This window comes from Oryctolagus cuniculus, chromosome 18 (genome assembly GCF_051225735.1).
Source record: "Oryctolagus cuniculus isolate XC-2025 breed Fujian yellow rabbit chromosome 18, ASM5122573v1, whole genome shotgun sequence".
NCBI lineage: Eukaryota > Metazoa > Chordata > Mammalia > Lagomorpha > Leporidae > Oryctolagus > Oryctolagus cuniculus.
In genome coordinates, this window is record NC_142884.1 from 22,155,266 (window position 1) to 22,175,348 (window position 20,083).

At 43.7% G+C, this 20,083-nt stretch overlaps 1 protein-coding gene across 1 annotated transcript in view; it reads left to right on the forward strand.

Moving 5' to 3' along the window:
* LOC127486059 (putative ATP-dependent RNA helicase TDRD12) overlaps positions 1-20,083 on the forward strand; it is a 98,103-nt gene that overhangs the window by 31,891 nt on the left and 46,129 nt on the right. The window contains exons 7-10 of the mRNA XM_089319082.1: positions 3,420-3,606; positions 5,191-5,283; positions 16,138-16,235; positions 17,500-17,576. Coding sequence (XP_089175208.1) covers positions 3,420-3,606; positions 5,191-5,283; positions 16,138-16,235; positions 17,500-17,576 — 455 coding nt within the window. The remainder of the gene's footprint in view (positions 1-3,419; positions 3,607-5,190; positions 5,284-16,137; positions 16,236-17,499; positions 17,577-20,083) is intronic.

A 20,083-nucleotide genomic window follows, 5' to 3' on the forward strand; every position in this document is an offset into this window, starting at 1 on the left:
CAAGGAAACAGTTAATTGACAATATAGACCAAGTGGAACTAACAGATACCCATAGATCTTTTCAACCTACAGTTGCAGAATACACATTATTCTCACCAGTGCATGAACTTTCTCCAGGATTGACCACATGCTAGGCCATAAAGCAAGTCAGCAAATTGAAAAACATTGAAATCATATCATGCATCTTCTCAGACCACAATGCAGAAAAGCCGTAAATCAGCAACTCAGAAATCTCTAGAACATATGCAAACACATGGAGACTGAACAGCATGCTCCTGAATGAACAGTGGGTCATTGAAGAAATCCAGAAAGAGAAATAAAAAAAAAATTTCTGGAGGGGCCATCGCTGTGCTGTAGCATGTAAAGCTGCCGCCAGCAATGCCTGCATCCCATGTGAGTGCTGGTTCAGTCCCAGCTGCTCCAATTCTGATCCAGCTCTCTGCCATGGCTTGGGAAAGCAGCAGAAAGTGGACCAAGTATTTGGGCTCCTGCACCCACGTGGGAGACCCTAAAGAAGCTTCTGGCTCCTGGCTTCAGATTGGCACAGCTCTGGCCATTGCAGCCAACTGGGGAGTGGATCAGCACAGCTCTGGCCATTGTGACCAATTGGGGAGTGGATCAGCACAGCTCTGGCCATTGTGACCAATTGGGGAGTGAATCAGCAGATGGAAGACTCCCTCCTCCCTCCTCTCTCCTCCCTCCTCCCTCCAGCAGATGGAAGACTCCCTCCTCCCTCCTCCCTCTCCCCCCCCTCCCTGATCTGTGATAATTAACAAAGCACCTAAAAGACAATCAGTTGAAGTGTAATTGACAGGCAGAGAGAGAGAGAGAGAGTGTCTTACATCTGCTGGTTCACTCCCCAGATGGCCACAATGGCTGGAACTGAACTGATCTGAAGCCAGGAGCTTCTTGCAGGTCTCCCACATGGTTGCAGGGGCCCAAAGACTTGAGCCATCTTCCACTGCTATCCCAGGCCATAGCAGAGAGCTGGATCAGAAGTGGAGCAGCAGGGACTCAAACCAGTGCTCATATAGGATGCCCACACTGTGGGCCACAACTTTACCTCCTATGCCACATCGCCAGCCCCTAAGCTTACTTTTTTTTTTTTTTTTTTTTTTTGGACAGGCAGAGTGGACAGTGAGAGAGAGAGAGACAGAGAGAAAGGTCTTCCTTTCGCCGTTGGTTCACCCTCCAATGGCCGCTGTGGCTGGCGCATCGCGCTGATCCGAAGGCAGGAGCTAGGTGCTTCTCCTGGTCTCCTATGCTGGTGCAGGGCCCAAGCACTTGGGCCATCCTCCACTGCACTCCCTGGCCACAGCAGAGATCTGGCCTGGAAGAGGGGCAACCGGGACAGAATCTAGCGCCCCGACCGGGACTAGAACCTGGTGTGCCGGTGCCACTAGGCGGAAGATTAGCCTATTGAGCCACGGCGCCGGCCCTAAGCTTACTTCTTTTTTTTTTTTTATCTTTTATTTAATGAATATAAATTTCCAAAGTACGACTCGTGGGTTACAATGGCTTTCCCCCCCATACCGTCCCTCCCACCCACAACCCTCCCCTTTCCCACTCCCTCTCCCCTTCCATTCACATCAAGATTCATTTTCGATTATCTTATTATACAGAAGATCAGCTCCTAAGCTTACTTCTAAGGGTACAGTTTAAAAACTTGCCATGGGACCCCAAATCCCCTTAAGCTTGGTGATAAAAATACCATCTTAAATGTTAAAGTGATTGGATACAATTTAACTGTCTCGTAATAATAATAGATGAAATTAATAAGGAGTAAATGCTCCAACATGAGAAGCAGTCCACACAGCAGACTGATTGAATGACAGTCACTTTAAGTAGCATTCTGACCTCAGAATCAGCCTTTAAGGCATTCTGGTCTGGCTGAAAAGCCCACAGGAGCATTTCAGGCATGGAAAGCCGAGACACTGTGGCAAAAATGTCCTACGTGAAGGACCTCGGTAGGTCAGATCCCAGTGGAAAGAAGTAGTTATCAAAGAAAGAGGTACTTTTCTATGAAGGGAGGAGAGAACTCCTTTGCTGATGGCCTTGTCTAAATACTGATGGAGTTTGTGGATTCAACAGGCTCCAAAGCCTAGGCAGCTCATGTCAAGAGCCTTGGGTGATCACTGATGTTATACATAAGAGTGTTAATTGTTAAATTAACTACAGGAATCACTGTGCACTAACTTCCCATGCAGGACCTCTGTCCTCAAAGAGTTATAATTATGTCTGAGTGCTCACAAGAGACATATCATTCTTGGGTGCTTTTTTAAAGTTACTAAATTTCTAAAAATAAAATGAAATTAACTTCAAGATACGAAGACTTTGAAAAAGCCCTTGTCTGGACTGTTGAGGAACAGTTTTTGTTTTGTTGTGGTTGTTCCAATTGTTGAACTCTTTACTTAATACAGAGTTGATCTTCTGTGCATAAAGTTAATCAAACTGGATTTCAGTGGAGAATGGGACTGGTAATGAAAGAGGGAGGAGGAGGAGATTTATTTATGTATTTGAGAGGAAGAGTAGTAGAGAGGGAGAGAGATCCTCCACTGATTCACTCCACCAAATGGTTACAACAGTCAGGACTGGGCCAAGCTGATGCCAGCAACCTGGAACTTTGTCCAGGTCTCTTACATGGGTGGCAGGGACATGAGCTCTTGGGTCATCCTCTGCTGCCTTCCCCGGCACATTAGCAGGAAGCTGGTTTGGAAGCGGAGGAGCCAGGACTTGAGCTGGCACTCTGATACAGGATGCCACAGTGCTTAATCCACTGCACAGCGACGACTGCCCCTCTCCACTTCCTTTCTGATGCTCTGTGCTTGTTCTGAAAGATGAGTAGTGGTGGCTCCCAGGGGTTTAAGTTTGCCGTTCCCCAAAAACAAAAAATGTTTTCACATCCTTTTTTGCCATCCTCTGTCGTCTTCAGTGACATTGAGACCTTTTGCCCGTTTTTAATTGGGTAGTTCTCTTTTCATTGAGTTTCAGAGAGATACATGTTCTCTCTGTATTTATTCTAGGTACATGTCTATTCAGGCACCTGGCTTTAAAATGTTTTGCCCCATCTTGTCACTGTCTTTGGAAGAGCAGAGTTTTCGGTTTGATCAAATCTCATTTGTCAGTCTTCCTTTTATGGTTAATGCTTTGTCCTTGTTTTCCCACCAGATCTCTGCCTGGCTGGGTGGTGTTGGTTCTCTAGTGCCTTTTCGAGGATTGTATTTCACACAGATCATTGCTGTTTTCTTAGCAGGAGGATCGGTGAGAAGTATTCAGTTCACCATTACCACAACAGAAGTCCTGAGATCAGCTTTTACCATGTTGTGTTCTGTAAAGTCCTCTTGAGTTGAGTCTGAAATGCTTTCTTCAGTCATGTGACCATCCTGTCTTACCCTTCATGAAATGTGTCGCATCTGCAGGTTTGTGTTAATGACGACCTGGTTGCAAAGAATTTTGCTTGTTATGTGTCACCCATGGAGAAGCAGCAGCTGGATTCTGTAGAGAAACCAAGATTAAATATGAACTCAGCCTCCTCCAAGAAACTCAACCCAGCTCTTACTCTTTGGCCAATGTTTTTGCAAGGAAAATATTTCCAAAGAATGGAAGGTGAGTGAATTCTCTGACCAACTTGTATTTCTCTCAGATTGTTCACGACCTTACTGTATTGATAGGAGTTATTGTGCCAACTTTTCCCCATGTGGAGACAAAGACTTGGACTGTTTAAAGTTTAATCCTGATGAGTCTGAGATAGGTTTTAAGGTCCTGAAACTGCTACAGTTTGTTTACGTGAGACCAGGACGAAACAATTCTGGTTTCTTGTTAACATTATGTTTTCAGAAGTCCAGATGTCTGCAGCTTAAAGTTATTTGCAAAGTAAGTTTTTGAATAAGTTTTAAACACACTTTAAAAAAAATATTTATTTATTTGAAAGGCAGAGTGATGGAGAAGGAGAGTTGAAAAAGATCTTCTGGGGCCGGCGCTGTGGTGTAGTGAGTAAAGCCGCCACCTGCAGTGCCAGCATCCCATATGGGTGCCAGTTCAAGTCCCGGCAGCTCCTCTTCCAATCCAGCTCTCAGCTATGGCCTGGGAAAGCAGTAGAGGATGGCCCAAGTCCTTGGGCCCCTGCACCCACGTGGGAAGACCCGGAGGAGGCTCCTGGCTTCATTCGGATAGCACAGCTCCAGCCATTGCTGCCATTTGGGGAGTGAGCCAGCGATTGGAAGGCCTCTCTCTCTCTCTGCCTCTCCTTCTCTCTCTGTGTAACTCTTTCAAATAAATAAAATAAATCTTAAAAAAGTAAATAAAAAGTAAAGAGATCTTCCATTCACTGGTTCACTTCCCAAATGGCCACAACAATCAGAGCTGGGCCGGGCCAAAATCAGGAACCTGGAACTCCATCAGGGTCTCCCATGTGGATGGCAGTCTTAGCCTGTACCTCACAGCAATCAATTTATTAGATGAACATCTTTAACTTTGCTCAAATATTCATCAGTTCTAAGGAAATTGCAACCTCGAAATTGCAATCTGTTTTAGCTGTGAAACTCAATTTGAGGAAAATCCACTTTTCAGTGACTTTAAATCAGCAAAAGGAATATCCTTTGGATAGTGAGTCAACAGATAGAAGATCTCTCTCTTTGTCTCTCTTTGTTCCCTGTACTCTGCCTTTCAAATAAACAAAACGTCTAAAACTGGGGGCAGTGTTGTGGTGTAGTGGAGTGGGTTGAGTGGCTGCTTGTGACACAGAGTGCCAATTCAAGTCTTGGTGACCCAGCTTCCTGCTAATGCATATGAGAAGGCAGCACAAGATGGCCCAATTGTTTGGGCCCCTGCACCCATGTGGGAAACTCGGAAAAGCCTCCTGGTTCCTGGCTTCGGATCGGCCCAGCTCTGGCTGTTGGAGCCATTTGCAGAGTGAACCAGCAGATGGAAGACTTTTCTCTGTCTCTTCTTCTGTCTGTAATTCTACCTCTCAAATAAATCTTTTTTTAAAGAGTTATTTATTTAAAATGTATTTTTCTATAAGGTATGAAGAAGGGGCAGTTGTAGACTGTGGAAATGATTTTTTAAATGTCACTCACATTCCTGTCCCCACCCAGGTATTTTGTTCTTTAAAGCACCAATAAGAACAGAAATCATGTAATTTGGAGTTTTATTTCAAGCTTTAATCCTAAAATTTGTTCTTTTGATCAGATTCTCATGGTTTAAATTTGCTGACACATTCTCTGCAGCATACGAGGTGCAAGGATGTTGTTGGTGACCTGGAGCCAACTGCTGCAGTGCTGGGTGAGTTCTACTACTTCGGCTTATTTCATAGGCAGAGTAAGAGAATACTCTTATCTGTCTAAAGCTTATGAAGGTTGTTTAGAGGGGCTGTGGTAGCTTCTCGCGCTCTCGCGCTTGCTCGCTCGCTTGCTCTCTAGTGGAGCCAGTTTGTGACATAGGTGCTGTCAGTGGTAACTGGCCCTATGGTGCATCCTTAGAGCTTGTCTGTGTGTGGTACGGATTTTTCTCAGCCTGGCCTAGGCCAGTGGTGTGTTCTCAGGCTGTACATATGCTTTTGTGGCTGAGTTTTCTTTCAAGCAATCAAGCGTGTACAGGCAAGGAAGACACACTGAGGAGGGCAGAGATCACCAGTCTTTGATTTCATATCTTGTGTAGATATTTGATGAATTAGAATGTTGCACCAGGGTGAAATCTGTTGGCTTCTTTCTTTTTTTTTTTTTTAAAGTTTTTATTAATCTATTTGAAAGGTAGAATGAAATGTGCAGCCACTTGCAACGCGCACATCTTGTGTCGTAGTGCTTGTTTGAATCCTGTTCCTTTGCTTTAGATCCAGTTCCCTGCTAATGTACCTTGGAAAACTGTGGAATCAGAAGATGACCCAAGTATGTGGGCCCCTGTACCCACATGGGAGACGCAGATGGAGTTACAGGCTCCTGGCTTCAGCCTGGGCAAGTCTCAGATGTTGTGGCCATTTGGGAACTGAACTAGCAAGTGGAAAACCTCTCTCTCTCTCTCCCTTTCGAATAAATAAATAAATCTTTTTAAAAAATATACATGGTTCATACCTTACAAGTGGCTGCTTAATCTGCTGTGCCATAATGCTGGCCTCTCATGCATATCTTTGAAAAGGAAAATGTTATAGTGAACCAACAAAAGCTGATGTGAAGTATGACTAGATGGTTATGTAAAAAAGCAAAATTGTTAGATGTTGTTTATGCATGTAATTATTTTCCTTTAATCCTTGTAAAAAGCTATTTTAACTGTATTTCAATTAATTTTTGCTATTTCTCTTTGAAATTGCCTTATATAATTTTATTTTAATTTTTAAAAATTAAGTTATTTGAGAGACAGAAAGGGCAGGAAGGGAGAGAGCTTGCCCCCATGTGTTGTCTCCATGTGCCTGTAACAGCCCAGGGCCAGGTTGGGGGGTGCTGAAGTCAGGAGCCAGGAACTCAGTCCAAGTCTCTGACATGTGTAGCAGGACCCTGATCACTAAAGCCATCGCTGCTGTCTCTCAGGGTCTGCATTAGCAGGAAGCTGGAGTCGGGAGCCTAAGTCAGGCATTGAACCTAGGCACCACAATATGAAACATGAACGTCAGTTGCTAGGCCAAATGCCCATTCTACATTACATATATTTTTTAAAACCAAAGAGTAATGCTTTGCTAATGGTTGGTCAAATAAATAGCATAAAATGGCTGTCATGGAAAGTGATTTTCTCCTGTTCATACTTTTTTTTTGGAAGATTTATTTTTTTTTTTTTATTTGAAAGACAGAGTTACAGACAGAGAGGTCTTCCATCCACTCGTTCACTCTCCAGATGGCCGCAATGGCTAGAGCTACGCCAATCCAAAGCCAAGAGCCAGGAGCTACTTCCAGGTTTCCCACGTGGGTGCAGGGGCCCAAGCACTTGGGCCATCTTCTGATATCCCAGGCCATAACAGAGAGCTGGATTGGAAGAGGAGCAGCCAGGACTAGAACCGGCGCCCATATGGGATGCTGGTGCTTCAGGGCAGGGCTTTAACCCACTGCGCCATAGCACTGGCCCCTCCTGTTCATACTTGTCTCATCCTAGGTTGCTCCCCAGACATAAACCTTTTTATTTTAAAGCTCTTTATTTTGATATTTAATTCTGAACTTTAAAAATAATTACATATGTGTATTTTTTACTGTTTTGAGGCTTGTCAGCTGTAGACATGGTCATGATTTCTGTGACAGATGAGCTCCCGTACCCCTGTCCACAGTCATTCCTTCTAAAGACCTTTGTGAAGCACTTACTCTAAGTCAGGTGCTATTCTGGCGATTCATCTGCTTCTGCGGAGTTTGCATCCATCTTCTCAGTAGAAGTATTTTTAGAATAATCCCAGACATTCTAAAAAGTTGGAGAACATTGTAAAGAGTGTTTTTCCCAAAACCACTAAAAAAAAAGTTGCTGCCTTAATGTCCATCGTTCCCTAATACCTGAGTGTTTCTTCATCAGACAAGGACATTCCCCCAAATATCCACAACAGCCATCAAAAGCGGAATGGAATGGTAGCAGGCACCCGTGTGACCCTGTAACCCTCAGACCCCAGTCAGATTCTGCTGATAGTGGAGGGATGCGGGTTAGCACCACTGAACTGCTTTAGTGATCGTCTCCTGAGTGCTGTGCCGTCGGGAGCTGTTCCCCGGTCCTTCCTGATGCCTTACCTGACTGCGCGCCGTGTCCTTCAGCCTTGCCTGGGGCTGTTCATCCCGTCCCGTCCTGCCAGACGACGCAGGGTTTCCCTTGGCCCTGTTCCTGATGGAGTTCACTGTATCACTGAGGAAGGTGGAGCCCGCCGGGCTTCTCCACTGAAAGCTGTGCTCTTGCCCATTGTGAGGGCTTTGCAGACAGGTGCTGGGAAACCATGTAAAGACTTCTGTCCCTTGTATTTGCTCATGTATTCATGAGCATATTAATGTGGATTCCTATCTGTAACAGAAATCAGCAGCTCTTCTAAATTGCCCTGGCTTCCTTTCATAGGGAATGGCATTTTTCAGCCAAAATCTGGGAGCCAGGTGTGGTTGTTAGGGTACCATTGCTCTGAGGCACTCCTGTGGACAGAAGCAAGGATATGTATGTCTTTGGCGTGTGTGTACATCTGTACATCTATTATCTTTTCTATGTATTGAAAATCAGGAGTTGGGGCCGGCGCTGTGACACAGTGGGTTAAAGCCCTGGCCTGAAGCGCCAGCATCCCATATGGGCGCCGGTTCAAGACCCGGCTGCTCCACTTCCGATCCAGCTTCTGCTATGGTCTGGGATAGCAGTAGAAGATGGCCAAAGTCCTCGGGCCCCTGCACCCATGTGGGAAACCTGGAAGAAGCTCCTGTTTCCTGGCTTCAGATTGGTGCAGCTCCGGCCATTGCGGCCAATTGGGGAGTGAACCATTGGATGGAAGACCTCTCTCTGTCTCTCTCTAACTGTTTTAAATAAATAAATAAATCTTAAAAAGAAAATCAGGAGTTGATGTGTATGTGTGTCCATACACACACATATTTATATCTGTCTCTTTTGGTGTCATTAGAAGTTAACTTTTTTTAAAAAAATTATTTATTGAAAAGGCAGAGTTACAGAGAGAGGAAGAGAGAACAAGTGACATCTTCATCTGCTGGTTCATGCCCTAAATGGCTGCAGTAGCCAGGCCTGGGCCAGGCCAAAGCCCGGAGCCCAGAGCTCCATCTGGGTCTCATGTGTTTTTCAAGGGCCCAGGTACTTGGGCCATGGTCAGCTGCTTTCCCAGGAGCACTAGCAGGGAACTGGATCAGAAGTGGGGCAGCTGGGACTCAAACTGGCACTCATAGGGAGTGCTGTCATCACAGGCAGCAGCTTAGCCTGCTGTGCCACAGTGGCCCTGATGTTAGTAACATGTTTGACGGATTTTTTTTCCTCCTTTCCTTCTGTAGATTAGTGTTTCTTCATCTCTCATCCTTTTCTCTTAGCCTTCTTTTTTCTTTTGAAAAATTATTTATTTGAGAGGCAGAGAGAACACTTGCATTTGCTGTTTCACATCCCAGAATGCCTGGGCTGGACTGGGGTTGAAGCTGGGAGCCTGGGATGCTATCCGAGTCTTCTAAGTGGGAGGCAGGAATCAGATTACTGGAGCTGTCACCACTGCCTCCCAGAGTCAGCATTAGCAGGAGGCTGGAGCCAGAGCCAGAGCCAGGTGACCTAGGTGTGCTGACATGGATGTGTGTGTCTCAACTGCTAGGTTAAGTGCCCACCAAGCTCCTTTTTTTCTATTTTGTATTTACTTTTACTTTAAATGAACTGATTTCTGAGAGGTTTTCTTAATTTTTTGAATGTCATCCTCTTTGTTTCCAGTCTAGTATTTATCTTTTGAGTTTTCAGTTTAAAGACTTTTTATTGCCTAATTTTTTTTGTTTGTTTGCCTGCCTTTTTATATCCAACTGTTTTGTTCCATGAATACTATTCCTTATTCTCGCTGGTGTTCTAAATAGTTTTACAGACTTTTACATCTTTTTAAAAATCCTTTCAGACCGTTATTTTATTTCAGGCCTGAATCTCCCTTCCCACGCTTTGTTTCTTGATTGCCATGTATTGATGGCACTGCACTACTTTGTGCTTTTTGTTTGAAGGCTGATCTTGTGTGGACATTTTCTCTTTGTGAATTTCAACTACTACCTCTACTCCAGCTCCAGATTGGAGTTTGTGTTCTCAGCTGAGATGCTGCACCCCCAAACAGGTAGTGTAATTCTAGACCCCAGCTACGCATGCCTGGCCTGCACAGTACCTTAGAGAAGGATCAGACCAGAATGCGGTATCAGCTCACATTGCCGTGTTAGCTCTTTGTTTCAGTAGTTTAGTGTCTAATGGCTGGTTTTCTTATTAGTACTTAGAGTGAACACTGCTGGAACTGCCTCTGGAGGTTCCTAGGAGATGATGTGGGGTTGGATTCCCTTCCTTGGAAGTCATGCCTCAATTTTTACAACCTGTAAATACCCAGCTTGATTATCTGTAGTATTCACTAAATGATTGTTTTCACTTCTCAAAATCAGATTTAGGCTTAGCTGATGAAGATTTATTTAAGATTTATTTATTTATCTGAAAGGCAGAGTTACAGAGAGGCAGAGGGAGAGAGACAGGTGTTCCATCTGCTGGTTCAGTCCCCAGAGGGCTGCAATTCCAGGAGCTGAGCCTCTTCCTGGTCTCCCATATGGGTGCAGGGGCTCAAAGACTTGGACTATCTTCTGCTTTCCCAGGCCATAGCAGAGAGCTGGATCAGAAGTGGAGCAGCCAGGACTTGAACCGATGCCCAAATCGGATGCCAGCACTGCAGGTGGTGGCTTTACACCACAGCGCCAATCCATGATGAAGATATTTGAAAGAGAGTGCTTTAGAATTTTTTATACCTCCTGGGTTATTCAGATTCAGCTTGTTTACTTTCATCTTAAATTTTTTTTAAATTTATTTTAAGGTATAGGGAGAGAGAATTTCTATCTGCTAGCTTACGTCCCAAACACCCACAGTGGCCAAGGATGAGCCAGGCTGAAGCTGAGAACCAGGAACACAACCCAGGTCTCCCGTGTAGGTGGCAGGTACCCAGTTACTTGAGACATCCCCACTGCCTTCTGGGGTCTGCATTAGGAAGAAGCTGCAATGAGAAGCTGTAGCCAGGAATCAAGTCCAGGTGCTCCTGTGTGGGATGTGGGTCTCATAACCACTAGGACAAATGCAGGTGCCCATCATCCTGTTTTCTGGTAGCTTCTGTGTCTTTTTTTTTTTAAGATTTATTTTATTTATGAAAGAGTTACAGAGAGAGGAAGAGCCAGAGAGAGAGATTTTCCATCCACTGATTCACTCCCCAAATGACTGTGATGGCCAGAGCTGAGCTGAGCTGAAGCCAGGAGTCAGGAGTTTTTTCTGATCTCCCATGCAGGTGCAGGGGCCCAGGGACTTGTGCCATCTTGTACTGCTTTCCCAGGCCATAGCAGAGAGCTGAATTGGAAGAGGAGCAGCCTGGACTAGAACTGGTGCCCATATGGGATGCTAGCACTGCAGGCCGGGCCTTTAGCTCACTGCACTACAGCGATCGATGGCCCTCTGTGTCTGTTGCATGATAAAGTGAGATGCACAGGACAGAGCTGGTGTAGCAGAGAGATGGCTGTATATCAGAGGACAAGGAACTAGAGTCGTATTTGAGGAAGAGTAGGGCAGAGAAGGTACAATGGGTCCTTCAGAGCTCATGTAGTGCAGGTATCTATTGTTCCGTGTACCCCTAAAAGAAGTGATGTGCATAGTTGTGAACCTGAACTTGGCTGAAACTGACTTACAGTCAGTATTCCAGTTACAACAAATCTCCCCATTTTATAATGCTCTGGATTCTGTGATCAGGACCTCAGAGTGGCCCCCAGGAGTGTTTGTCACTGTTTCTCAGTGTCTTGGGCCTCAGCTGGAAAGACATAGAGGCTGATGGTAACCAAACACTGGGATTCACCTGAAGACTGTGTAGTCAGGTTCTGGCAGTTGATGCTGGCTTTGGGCTGGAACCTCAGCTGAGGCTGTTGTCTGACCTGTAGCAGCCTTGTGTTGCTTGGGCACCTCCCAACCTGGTGGCTGGGTTTCAACAGTGAGTGTCCAAGAGAGCAAGTCTTGTTGTGATCTAGCCTTAGAGTCATGCAGCATCACTCCCATGTCTTTGATGAACCCACTCAGGTTCATGGGAAAGTAAAATACTCGTAGATCCCATCTTGCTATGGGAGTCAAAGTCGCATTGTAATTATGTGTTGGGAGATAAGACTGTTGCCTTCTTTGGAAAAGATCTCTGCTAAGTTGGGAAAATAAATTATGTTTCATTTTTCATTAAACTGATAGGGGAATTTTTAGAACCTTTTTCTTAACAGTCAGGGTTGACACAAGATTTTTTTTTTAACTTTTATTTAATGAATATAAATTTCCAAAGTACAGCTTATGGATTACAATGGCTTCCCCCCCATAACGTCCCTCCCACCTGCAACCCTCCCCTTTCCCACTCCCTCTCCCCTTCCATTCACATCAAGATTCATTTTCGATTCTCTTTATATACAGAAGATCAGTTTAGCATACATTAAGTAAAGATTTCAACAGTTTGCTCCCACACAGAAACATAAAGTGAAAAATAATAGATGATTTTTTAAATGATGATGAAATCAGATCAGACCTATTGTCATGTTTCATCCCAGTGAGAGTCAAGTTGGGAATTGATAATTTCTTCTTTTTTTTTTTTTTTTACAGATCAGTTTAGTATACATTAAGTAGGCCGGCGCCGTGGCTCAATAGGCTAATCCTCCGCCTTGCGGCGCCGGCACACCGGGTTCTAGTCCCGGTTGGGGCGCCGGATTCTGTCCCGGTTGCCCCTCTTCCAGGCCAGCTCTCTGCTATGGCCAGGGAGTGCAGTGGAGGATGGCCCAGGTGCTTGGGCCCTGCACCCCATGGGAGACCAGGAAAAGCACCTGGATCCTGGCTCCTGCCATCGGATCAGCGCGGTGCGCCGGCTGCAGCGGCGGCCATTGGAGGGTGAACCAACGGCAAAGGAAGACCTTTCTCTCTCTGTCTCTCTCTCTCACTGTCCACTCTGCCTGTCAAAAATTAAAAAAAAAAAAAAAAGTATACATTAAGTAAAGATTTCAACAGTTTGCACCCCCATAGAAACACAAAGTTAAATATACTGTTTGAGTACTTGTTATAGCATTAAGTCTCATTAAGGACAGAGATCCTACATGAGGAGTAAGTGCACAGTGACTCCTGTTGTTGACTTTACAAATTGACACTCCTGTTTATGGCATCAGTAATCTCCCTATGCTCCAGTCATGAGTTTCCAAGGCTATGGAAGCCTTTTGAGTTCTCCGACTCTTATCTTGTTTAGACAAGGTCATAATCAAAAGTGGAGGTTCTCTCCTCCCTTCAGAGAAAGGTACCTCCTTCTTTGAAGACCTGTTCTTTCCACTGGGATCTCACTCACAGAGATCTTTCATTTAGGTTTGGTTTGGTTTGGTTTTTGTTTTGTTTTTTTGTTTTTGTTTTTTTTTTTTTTTTTTTTTTTTGCCAGAGTGTCTTGGCTTTCCATGCCTGAAATACTCTCGTGGGCTTTTCAGCCCGATCAGAATGCCTTTAGGGCTGATTCTGAGGCCAGAGTGCTGTTTAGGACATCTGCCATTCTATGAGTCTGCTGAGTATCTCGCTTCCCATGTTGGATCACTCTCCCCTTTATTTATTCTATCGGTTAGTGTTAGCAGGTACTAGACTTGTTTATTTGCTCCCTTTGACTCTTAGTCCTTTCATTATGATCAATTGAACTGAAATTGATCACTTGGACTAGTGAGATGGCATTGGTACATGCCACCTTGATGGGATTGAATTGGAATCCCCTGGTATGTTTCTAACTCTACCATTTGGGGCAAGTCAGCTTGAGCATGTCCCAAATTGTACATCTCTTCCCTCTCTTATTCCCACTCTTATATTTAACAGGGATCACATTTCAGTTAAATTTCAACACTTAAGAATAACTGTGTATTAATTACAGAATTAAACCAGTCATATTAAGTAGAACAGACAAAAAAATACTAAGAGGGATAACGTATTAAGTTGTTCATTAACAGTCAGGGCTATGCTGATCAAGTCACCGTTTCTCATAGTGTCCATTTCACTTCAACAGGTTTCCTTTTTGGTGTTCAGTCAGTTGTCACTGATCAGGGAGAACATATGATATTTGTCCCTTTGGGACTGGCTTATTTCACTCAGCGTGATGTGTTCCAGATTCCTCCATTTTGTTGCAAAGGACCGAATTTCATTGTTTTTTACTGCAGTATAGTATTCTAAAGAGTGCATATCCCATAATTTCTTTATCCAGTCTACCATTGATGGGCATTTAGGTTGGTTCCAGGTCTTGGCTATTGTGAATTGATCTGCAATAAACATTAGGGTGCAGACCGCTTTTTTGTTTGCCAATTTAAATTCCTCTGGGTAAATTCCAAGGAGTGGGATGGCTGGGTCGAACAGTAGGGTTATCTTCAGGTTTCTGAGGAATCTCCAGACTGACTTCCATAGTGGCTTGACCAGTTTGCATTCCCACCAACAGTGGGTTAGTGTCCCTTTTTCCCCACATCCTCGCCAGCATCTGTTGTTGGTAGATTTCTGTATGTGAGCCATTCTTTTTTTTTTTTTTTTTTTTTTTTTTTTTTTTTTTTTTATCTTTTATTTAATGAATATAAATTTCCAAAGTACGTCTCATGGGTTACAATGGCTTTCCCCCCCATACCGTCCCTCCCACCCACCACCCTCCCCTTTCCCCCTCCCTCTCCCCTTCCATTCACATCAAGATTCATTTTCGATTATCTTAGTATACAGAAGATCAGCTTAGTATACCTTAAGTAAGGATTTCAACAGTTTGCTCCCACACAGAAACATAAAGTGAAAAATAATAGATGATTTTTTTTAAATGATGATGAAATCAGATCAGACCTATTGTCATGTTTAATCCCAGTGAGAGTCAAGTTGGGAATTGATAGTTTCTTTTCTTTTTTTTTTTTTTTTTAACAGAAGATCAGTTTAGTGTACATTAAGTAAAGATTTCAACAGTTTGCACCCCCATAGAAACACAAAGTGAAATATACTGTTTGAGTACTCGTTATAGCATTAAGCCTCAGTGTACAGCACATTAAGGACAGAGATCCTACATGAGGAGTAAGTGCACAGTGACTCCTGTTGTTGACTTTACAAATTGACACTCCTGTTTATGGCATCAGTAATCTCCCTATGCACCAGTCATGAGTTTCCAAGGCTATGGAAGCCCCTTGAGTTCTCCGACTCTTATCTTGTTTAGACAAGGTCATAGTCAAAGTGGAGGTTCTCTCCTCCCTTCAGAGAAAGGCACCTCCCTCTTTGAAGACCTGTTCTTTCCACTGGGATCTCACTCACAGAGATCTTTTTGCCAGAGTGTCTTGGCTTTCCATGCCTGAAATACTCTCATGGGCTTTTCAGCCAGATCCGAGTGCCTTTAGGGCTGATTCTGAGGCCAGAGTGCTATTTAGGACATCTGCCATTCTATGAGTCTGCTGAGGAAAAGGAAACCTCCTGAAGTGAAATGGACACTATGAGAAATGGTGACTTGATCAGCATAGCCCTGACTGCTAATGGACAACTTAATACATTATCCCTCATAGTATTTTTTTTTTTGTCTGTTCTACTTAATATGACTGGTTTAATTCTGTATGTGAGCCATTCTAACTGGGGTGAGGTGAAACCTCATTGTGGTTTTGATTTGCATTTCCCTGATTGCTAGTGACCTTGAACATTTTTTCATGTGCCTGTTGGCCATTTGGATTTCCTCTTTTGAAAAATGTCTATTGAGGTCCTTGGCCCATCTCTTAAGTGGGTTGTTGGTTTTGTTGTTGTGGAGTTTCTTGATCTCTTTGTAGATTCTGGTTATTAACCCTTTATCTGTTGCATAGTTTGCAAATATTTTTTCCCATTCTGTCGGTTGTCTCTTCACTCTCCTGACTGTTTCTTTTGCAGTACAGAAATTTCTCAATTTGATGCAATCCCAATAGTTGATTTTGGCTTTGACTGCCTGTGCCTCCCGGGTCTTTTCCAGAAACTCTTTGCTTGTGCCAATATCTTGAAGGGTTTCTCCAATGTTCTCTAATAACTTGATGGTGTCAGGTCGTAGATTTAGGTCTTTAATCCATGTTGAGTGGATTTTTGTGTAAGGTGTAAGGTAGGGGTCTTGCTTCATGCTTCTGCACGTGGAAATCCAGTTTTCCCAGCACCATTTATTGAATAGACTGTCCTTGCTCCAGGAATTGGTTTTAGATCCTTGATCAAATATAAGTTGGCTGTAGATGTTTGGGTTGATTTCTGGTGTTTCAATTCTGTTCCATTGGTCTATCCGTCTGTTTCTGTACCAGTACCATGCTGTTTTGATTACAACTGCCCTGTAGTATGTCCTGAAATCTGGTATTGTGACACAAGATTTTAAATTCCATGTAAAGTCCTATTTTGTATTTTCCTGTATTAAGATTTCATAATGGTGTTTATTTTTATTAATTTTTTGGTATCCTTTCTATCAATAACACCTTTCAAAGTAGCTTTTTTATCACTGTTTTTCTTTTTCAGATAAAGATGTGAATTGTAATATGGATTCATTGAGAGATTCACCTAAAAAGAAATCTGAAAAGAAACAGCAGTGCCTCTCTTTAAAAGATGAAAATAAGGTTGTATTTTCCTTTAAAGATTTATTTATTTATTTGAAAGTCAATGTTACACAGAAGGAGACGCAGAGAGAGAGAGAGAGAGAAAGAGGGAGGTCTTCCACCTGCTGGTTTACTCCCCAGCTGGCCGCAGTGGCTGGAGCTGGGCTGATCTGAAGCCAGGAACCAGGAGCTTTTTCTGGGTCTCCCACGTGGGTGCAGGGGCCCAAGGACTTGGGCCATCTTCTACTGTTTTCCCAGGCCATAGCAGAGAGCTGGATCAGAAGTGGAGCAGCTGTGACTCGAACTGGCACCCATATGGGATGCCGGTACTGCAGGCGGCAGCTTAACCCGCTACACCACAGTGCTGGCCCAATAAAATTGTGTTTTTAAAATGCTCATTTTATACACAATTTGCAAAATGTTAATAATATTCTTTAGAGTCTATTAGGAACCAAAAACATGGTTTCTATTAGAAAAATCCTTGGCTACAATAGTTTTGTTTATGAAACCAGACTTTACATGTTTGGTTACTTTGAAAGAGCTCCAGCTCCCCTCCTACCAAGCTCTTGTTTATGGGACTAATGGCCTCTGCAAAATTAGGTGTTCTCATTTAGGACTGTGAAAACCTGGCATTCTGGGACACTCTTAATAGTTTGTTGCAGGGCTGGTATTGTGGCTCAGCCAGTTAAGCTGCTGCCTTCAGCAGCAGCATCTCATAGGGGTACAAGTTCTAGTTCCTGTTGTTCCGCTTCCAGTCCAGCTCCCGCTCATATGCCTAGGAAAGCAGCAAAAGGATGGCCCAAGTCCTTGGGCCCCTCCCTTGGGCCCTGTGTGGGAAATCTAGATGGAGTTCCAGGCTCCTGCCTTTGGGCTGGCCCAGTCCTGGAAGTTGAGCTATATTAGGGGAGTGAACCAGTGGATGGAAGATCAATGTCTTTCTCTCCCACCTTCTCCCTTTGTCCCTTTAACTCTGCCTTTCAACTAAGTAAATTAATCTTTTATTTAAAAAAGTTTATTTCAGTTCTAACTGCCCTGCAGTAGTTTTGGCGAGAATGGTGAGTATCATTATGGGACATTGTAAAGCTGCCTTCTCTTCCGTCTAGTGACTCCAGCAGGGGTGTAACCTGTAATCATCTGCCTTTGCGTTCTTTGTCTCAGCAGATTGTTTTGTATATGAAAATTACCTGGACTGGTTCCTCTTGAGAATAATTCCCATGGATTTTTATTTAAAAAGAAATGTCTATATCTGTATGTTGCTGACATACTTTTTTTTTTCTTATTGAAGTGTATTGAATCTTCAGCATACTGGCCAACAAAAAGAGGAATAACCATATATGCCGACCCAGATATCCCAGCAACAAGGTATGATTTAAAAATTCAGCATAATTGGGTAGAGCCTGTAGTGTAATGTTGTCTTCTCTGTGGGAGACTGTTTCCATGAAACCAAAGTCTACAGACACTCGAGTCTCTTGTGTGACCCATGCACATTTCCATGTGCTAAATCATCTCTAGATTACTTCTGTGACTAGTACAGCGTGGCTGCTCTGCCAGTAGTCATTAGACTGTATTGTTTGGGGCATAATCACAGGGAAAGGCATCTGCACATGTTCAGTGCAGACATAGATTTTTTTCTGAGTATTTTTTTAACTTTTATTTAGTAAATATAAATTTCCAAAGTACAGTTTATGGATTACAATGGCTTCCCCCCCTCATAACTTCCCTCCCACTCGCACCCCTCCCATCTCCTGCTCCCTCTCCCATTACATTCACATCAAGATTCATTTTCAATTATCTTTCTATACAGAAGATCGATTTAGTATATATTAAGTAAAGATATCATCAGTTTGCACCCACACAGAACATAAAGTGTAAAATACTGTTTCAGTACTAGTTATAGCTTTAATTCACATTGGACAGCACATTAAGGACAGAGATCCCACATGAGGAGTAAGTACACAGTGACTCCTGCTGTTGACTTAACAATTTGACACTCTTGTTTATGGAGTCAGTATTCTCTCTAGGCTCTAGTCATGAGTTGCCAGGGCTATGGAAGCCTTTTGAGTTCGCCGACTTCAATCTTATTCAGACAAGGTCATAGTCAGAAGTGGAAATTCTCTCCTCCCTTTATTTGAAATTCAGAGTTACAGAGAGAGAGGGAGAGAGGGAGATCTTCTATCTGCCAGTTCACTCTCCAAGTGGCCACAGTGGCTGGAGTTGGGCCATACCGAAACCAGGAGCTTCTTCCAGGTCTCCCACATGGGTACCAGGGGCCCAAGTACTTGGGCCATCCTCTGCTGCTTTCCCAGGTGTATTAGCAGGGAGCTAGATTGGAAGTGGAGCAGCTGGGACTCGAACCAGTACAGATGTGGGATGCCAGTGTCACAGGCTGTGGCTTTATCCACTACATCACAACGCCAGCCCCATCTGAGCATTTTTCGATGTGTGGTTTCTTGAACCCACAGATTTAATAAACCCAGAGATTAAACAGATTAAAACCCAGGGATATGAAGGGACTAGTGTTGTGGCACAACAGGTTAAGTCACCACTTGAGACACCCATATCCCGAATTGGAATGCCAGTTTGAGTTCCAGCTGCTTTGTTTCCAATCCAGTTCCCTGTTAATGTTCATGGGAAGGCAGCAAATGATGGCCCAAGTGCCTGGGCCCCTGCCATCCATGTGGGAGACCTGGATGGCATTCCTGGTGGCTTCACCCTGACTCAACCATGCTTGTTGCAGGCCTCTGGGAGGTGGACCTGGGCTAGACAATCTCTGTCTCTAGTTGTCTCTGTTACTCTGCCCTTAAAATAAATAATCTCACATTTATTTATAAATGGTACACATACATATATAGGCAGAGAGACAAGGAATGAGATAGACAGCTCCAATCCACTGGTTCCCACCCAAAATACCTGCAGTGACCAGGACTGAGCCAGGCTGAAACCAGGTACCCAGAACTCAACTCAAGTCTCCGGTGTAGCAGGCAGGAACCCAGCTCACATCATGCTGCCTCCTAACGTCTGCATTGTCAGGAAACTGGAATTGGGAGCTGAGGCTAGGAATGGAATCTGGGCACTCTGATGTGGGACATGAGCCTCCTAACTGTTGTCTTAACCACTAGGCCATATGCCTATCTGATTGAACATATATTAATGTAAAGGAAAAATCATGTGATGATTGCTTAGCAACAAAACTCAATGAAAATGGGTGCTAGATGACCTTATTTCCTTGTTGGACAGAGTAGTTTCTGTAAGGCAGGTCCAGTGAAGGCCAGCATGGGGTGGTCTGGGTATGGAGCATGGGTATACACAGACCAGAGGGCAGGATTACTTAGGGGGTTAAGAGTTAGTGGGGAGCAAAGCCTGGATTGTCATCTCCTTAAAGATGAGTATCAAGGGTTTTGACTATAAACTTGTCTCATCAAGATATGTGTCCATAACATTAAAGAAACCACAGAAAAGCCATCACACTATACCACTTCCTTTGTAGTCTAAGAACTTAAGATAGTGTTCTACTTTTCCCCTCCTGGACTATATGCTGTAGATGGCATGTGATGTATTTATATACTAGAATCTAGTATGACATTTTTTTCCCAAAGAAACCTTTAATGAGTACAAATTTCATAAGTATGACTTTAGGAATATAGTGACTCTTCCCACCATACCTGCCCTTCCACCTCACCTCCTCCTCCTCCTCCCCCCCCCCCCCATTCCCAGTCCCATTATCCATTAAGGAAAAGAAAAAAATGTTCCTTGACAGTCAAGACAAGTGCTGTTCAAGTCATTGCTTCTCAAAGTACCAATTTCACTTCTACAGATTTCCTTTTAGGTGCTGTGTTAGTTATCACAGATCAGGGAGAATATATGGTATT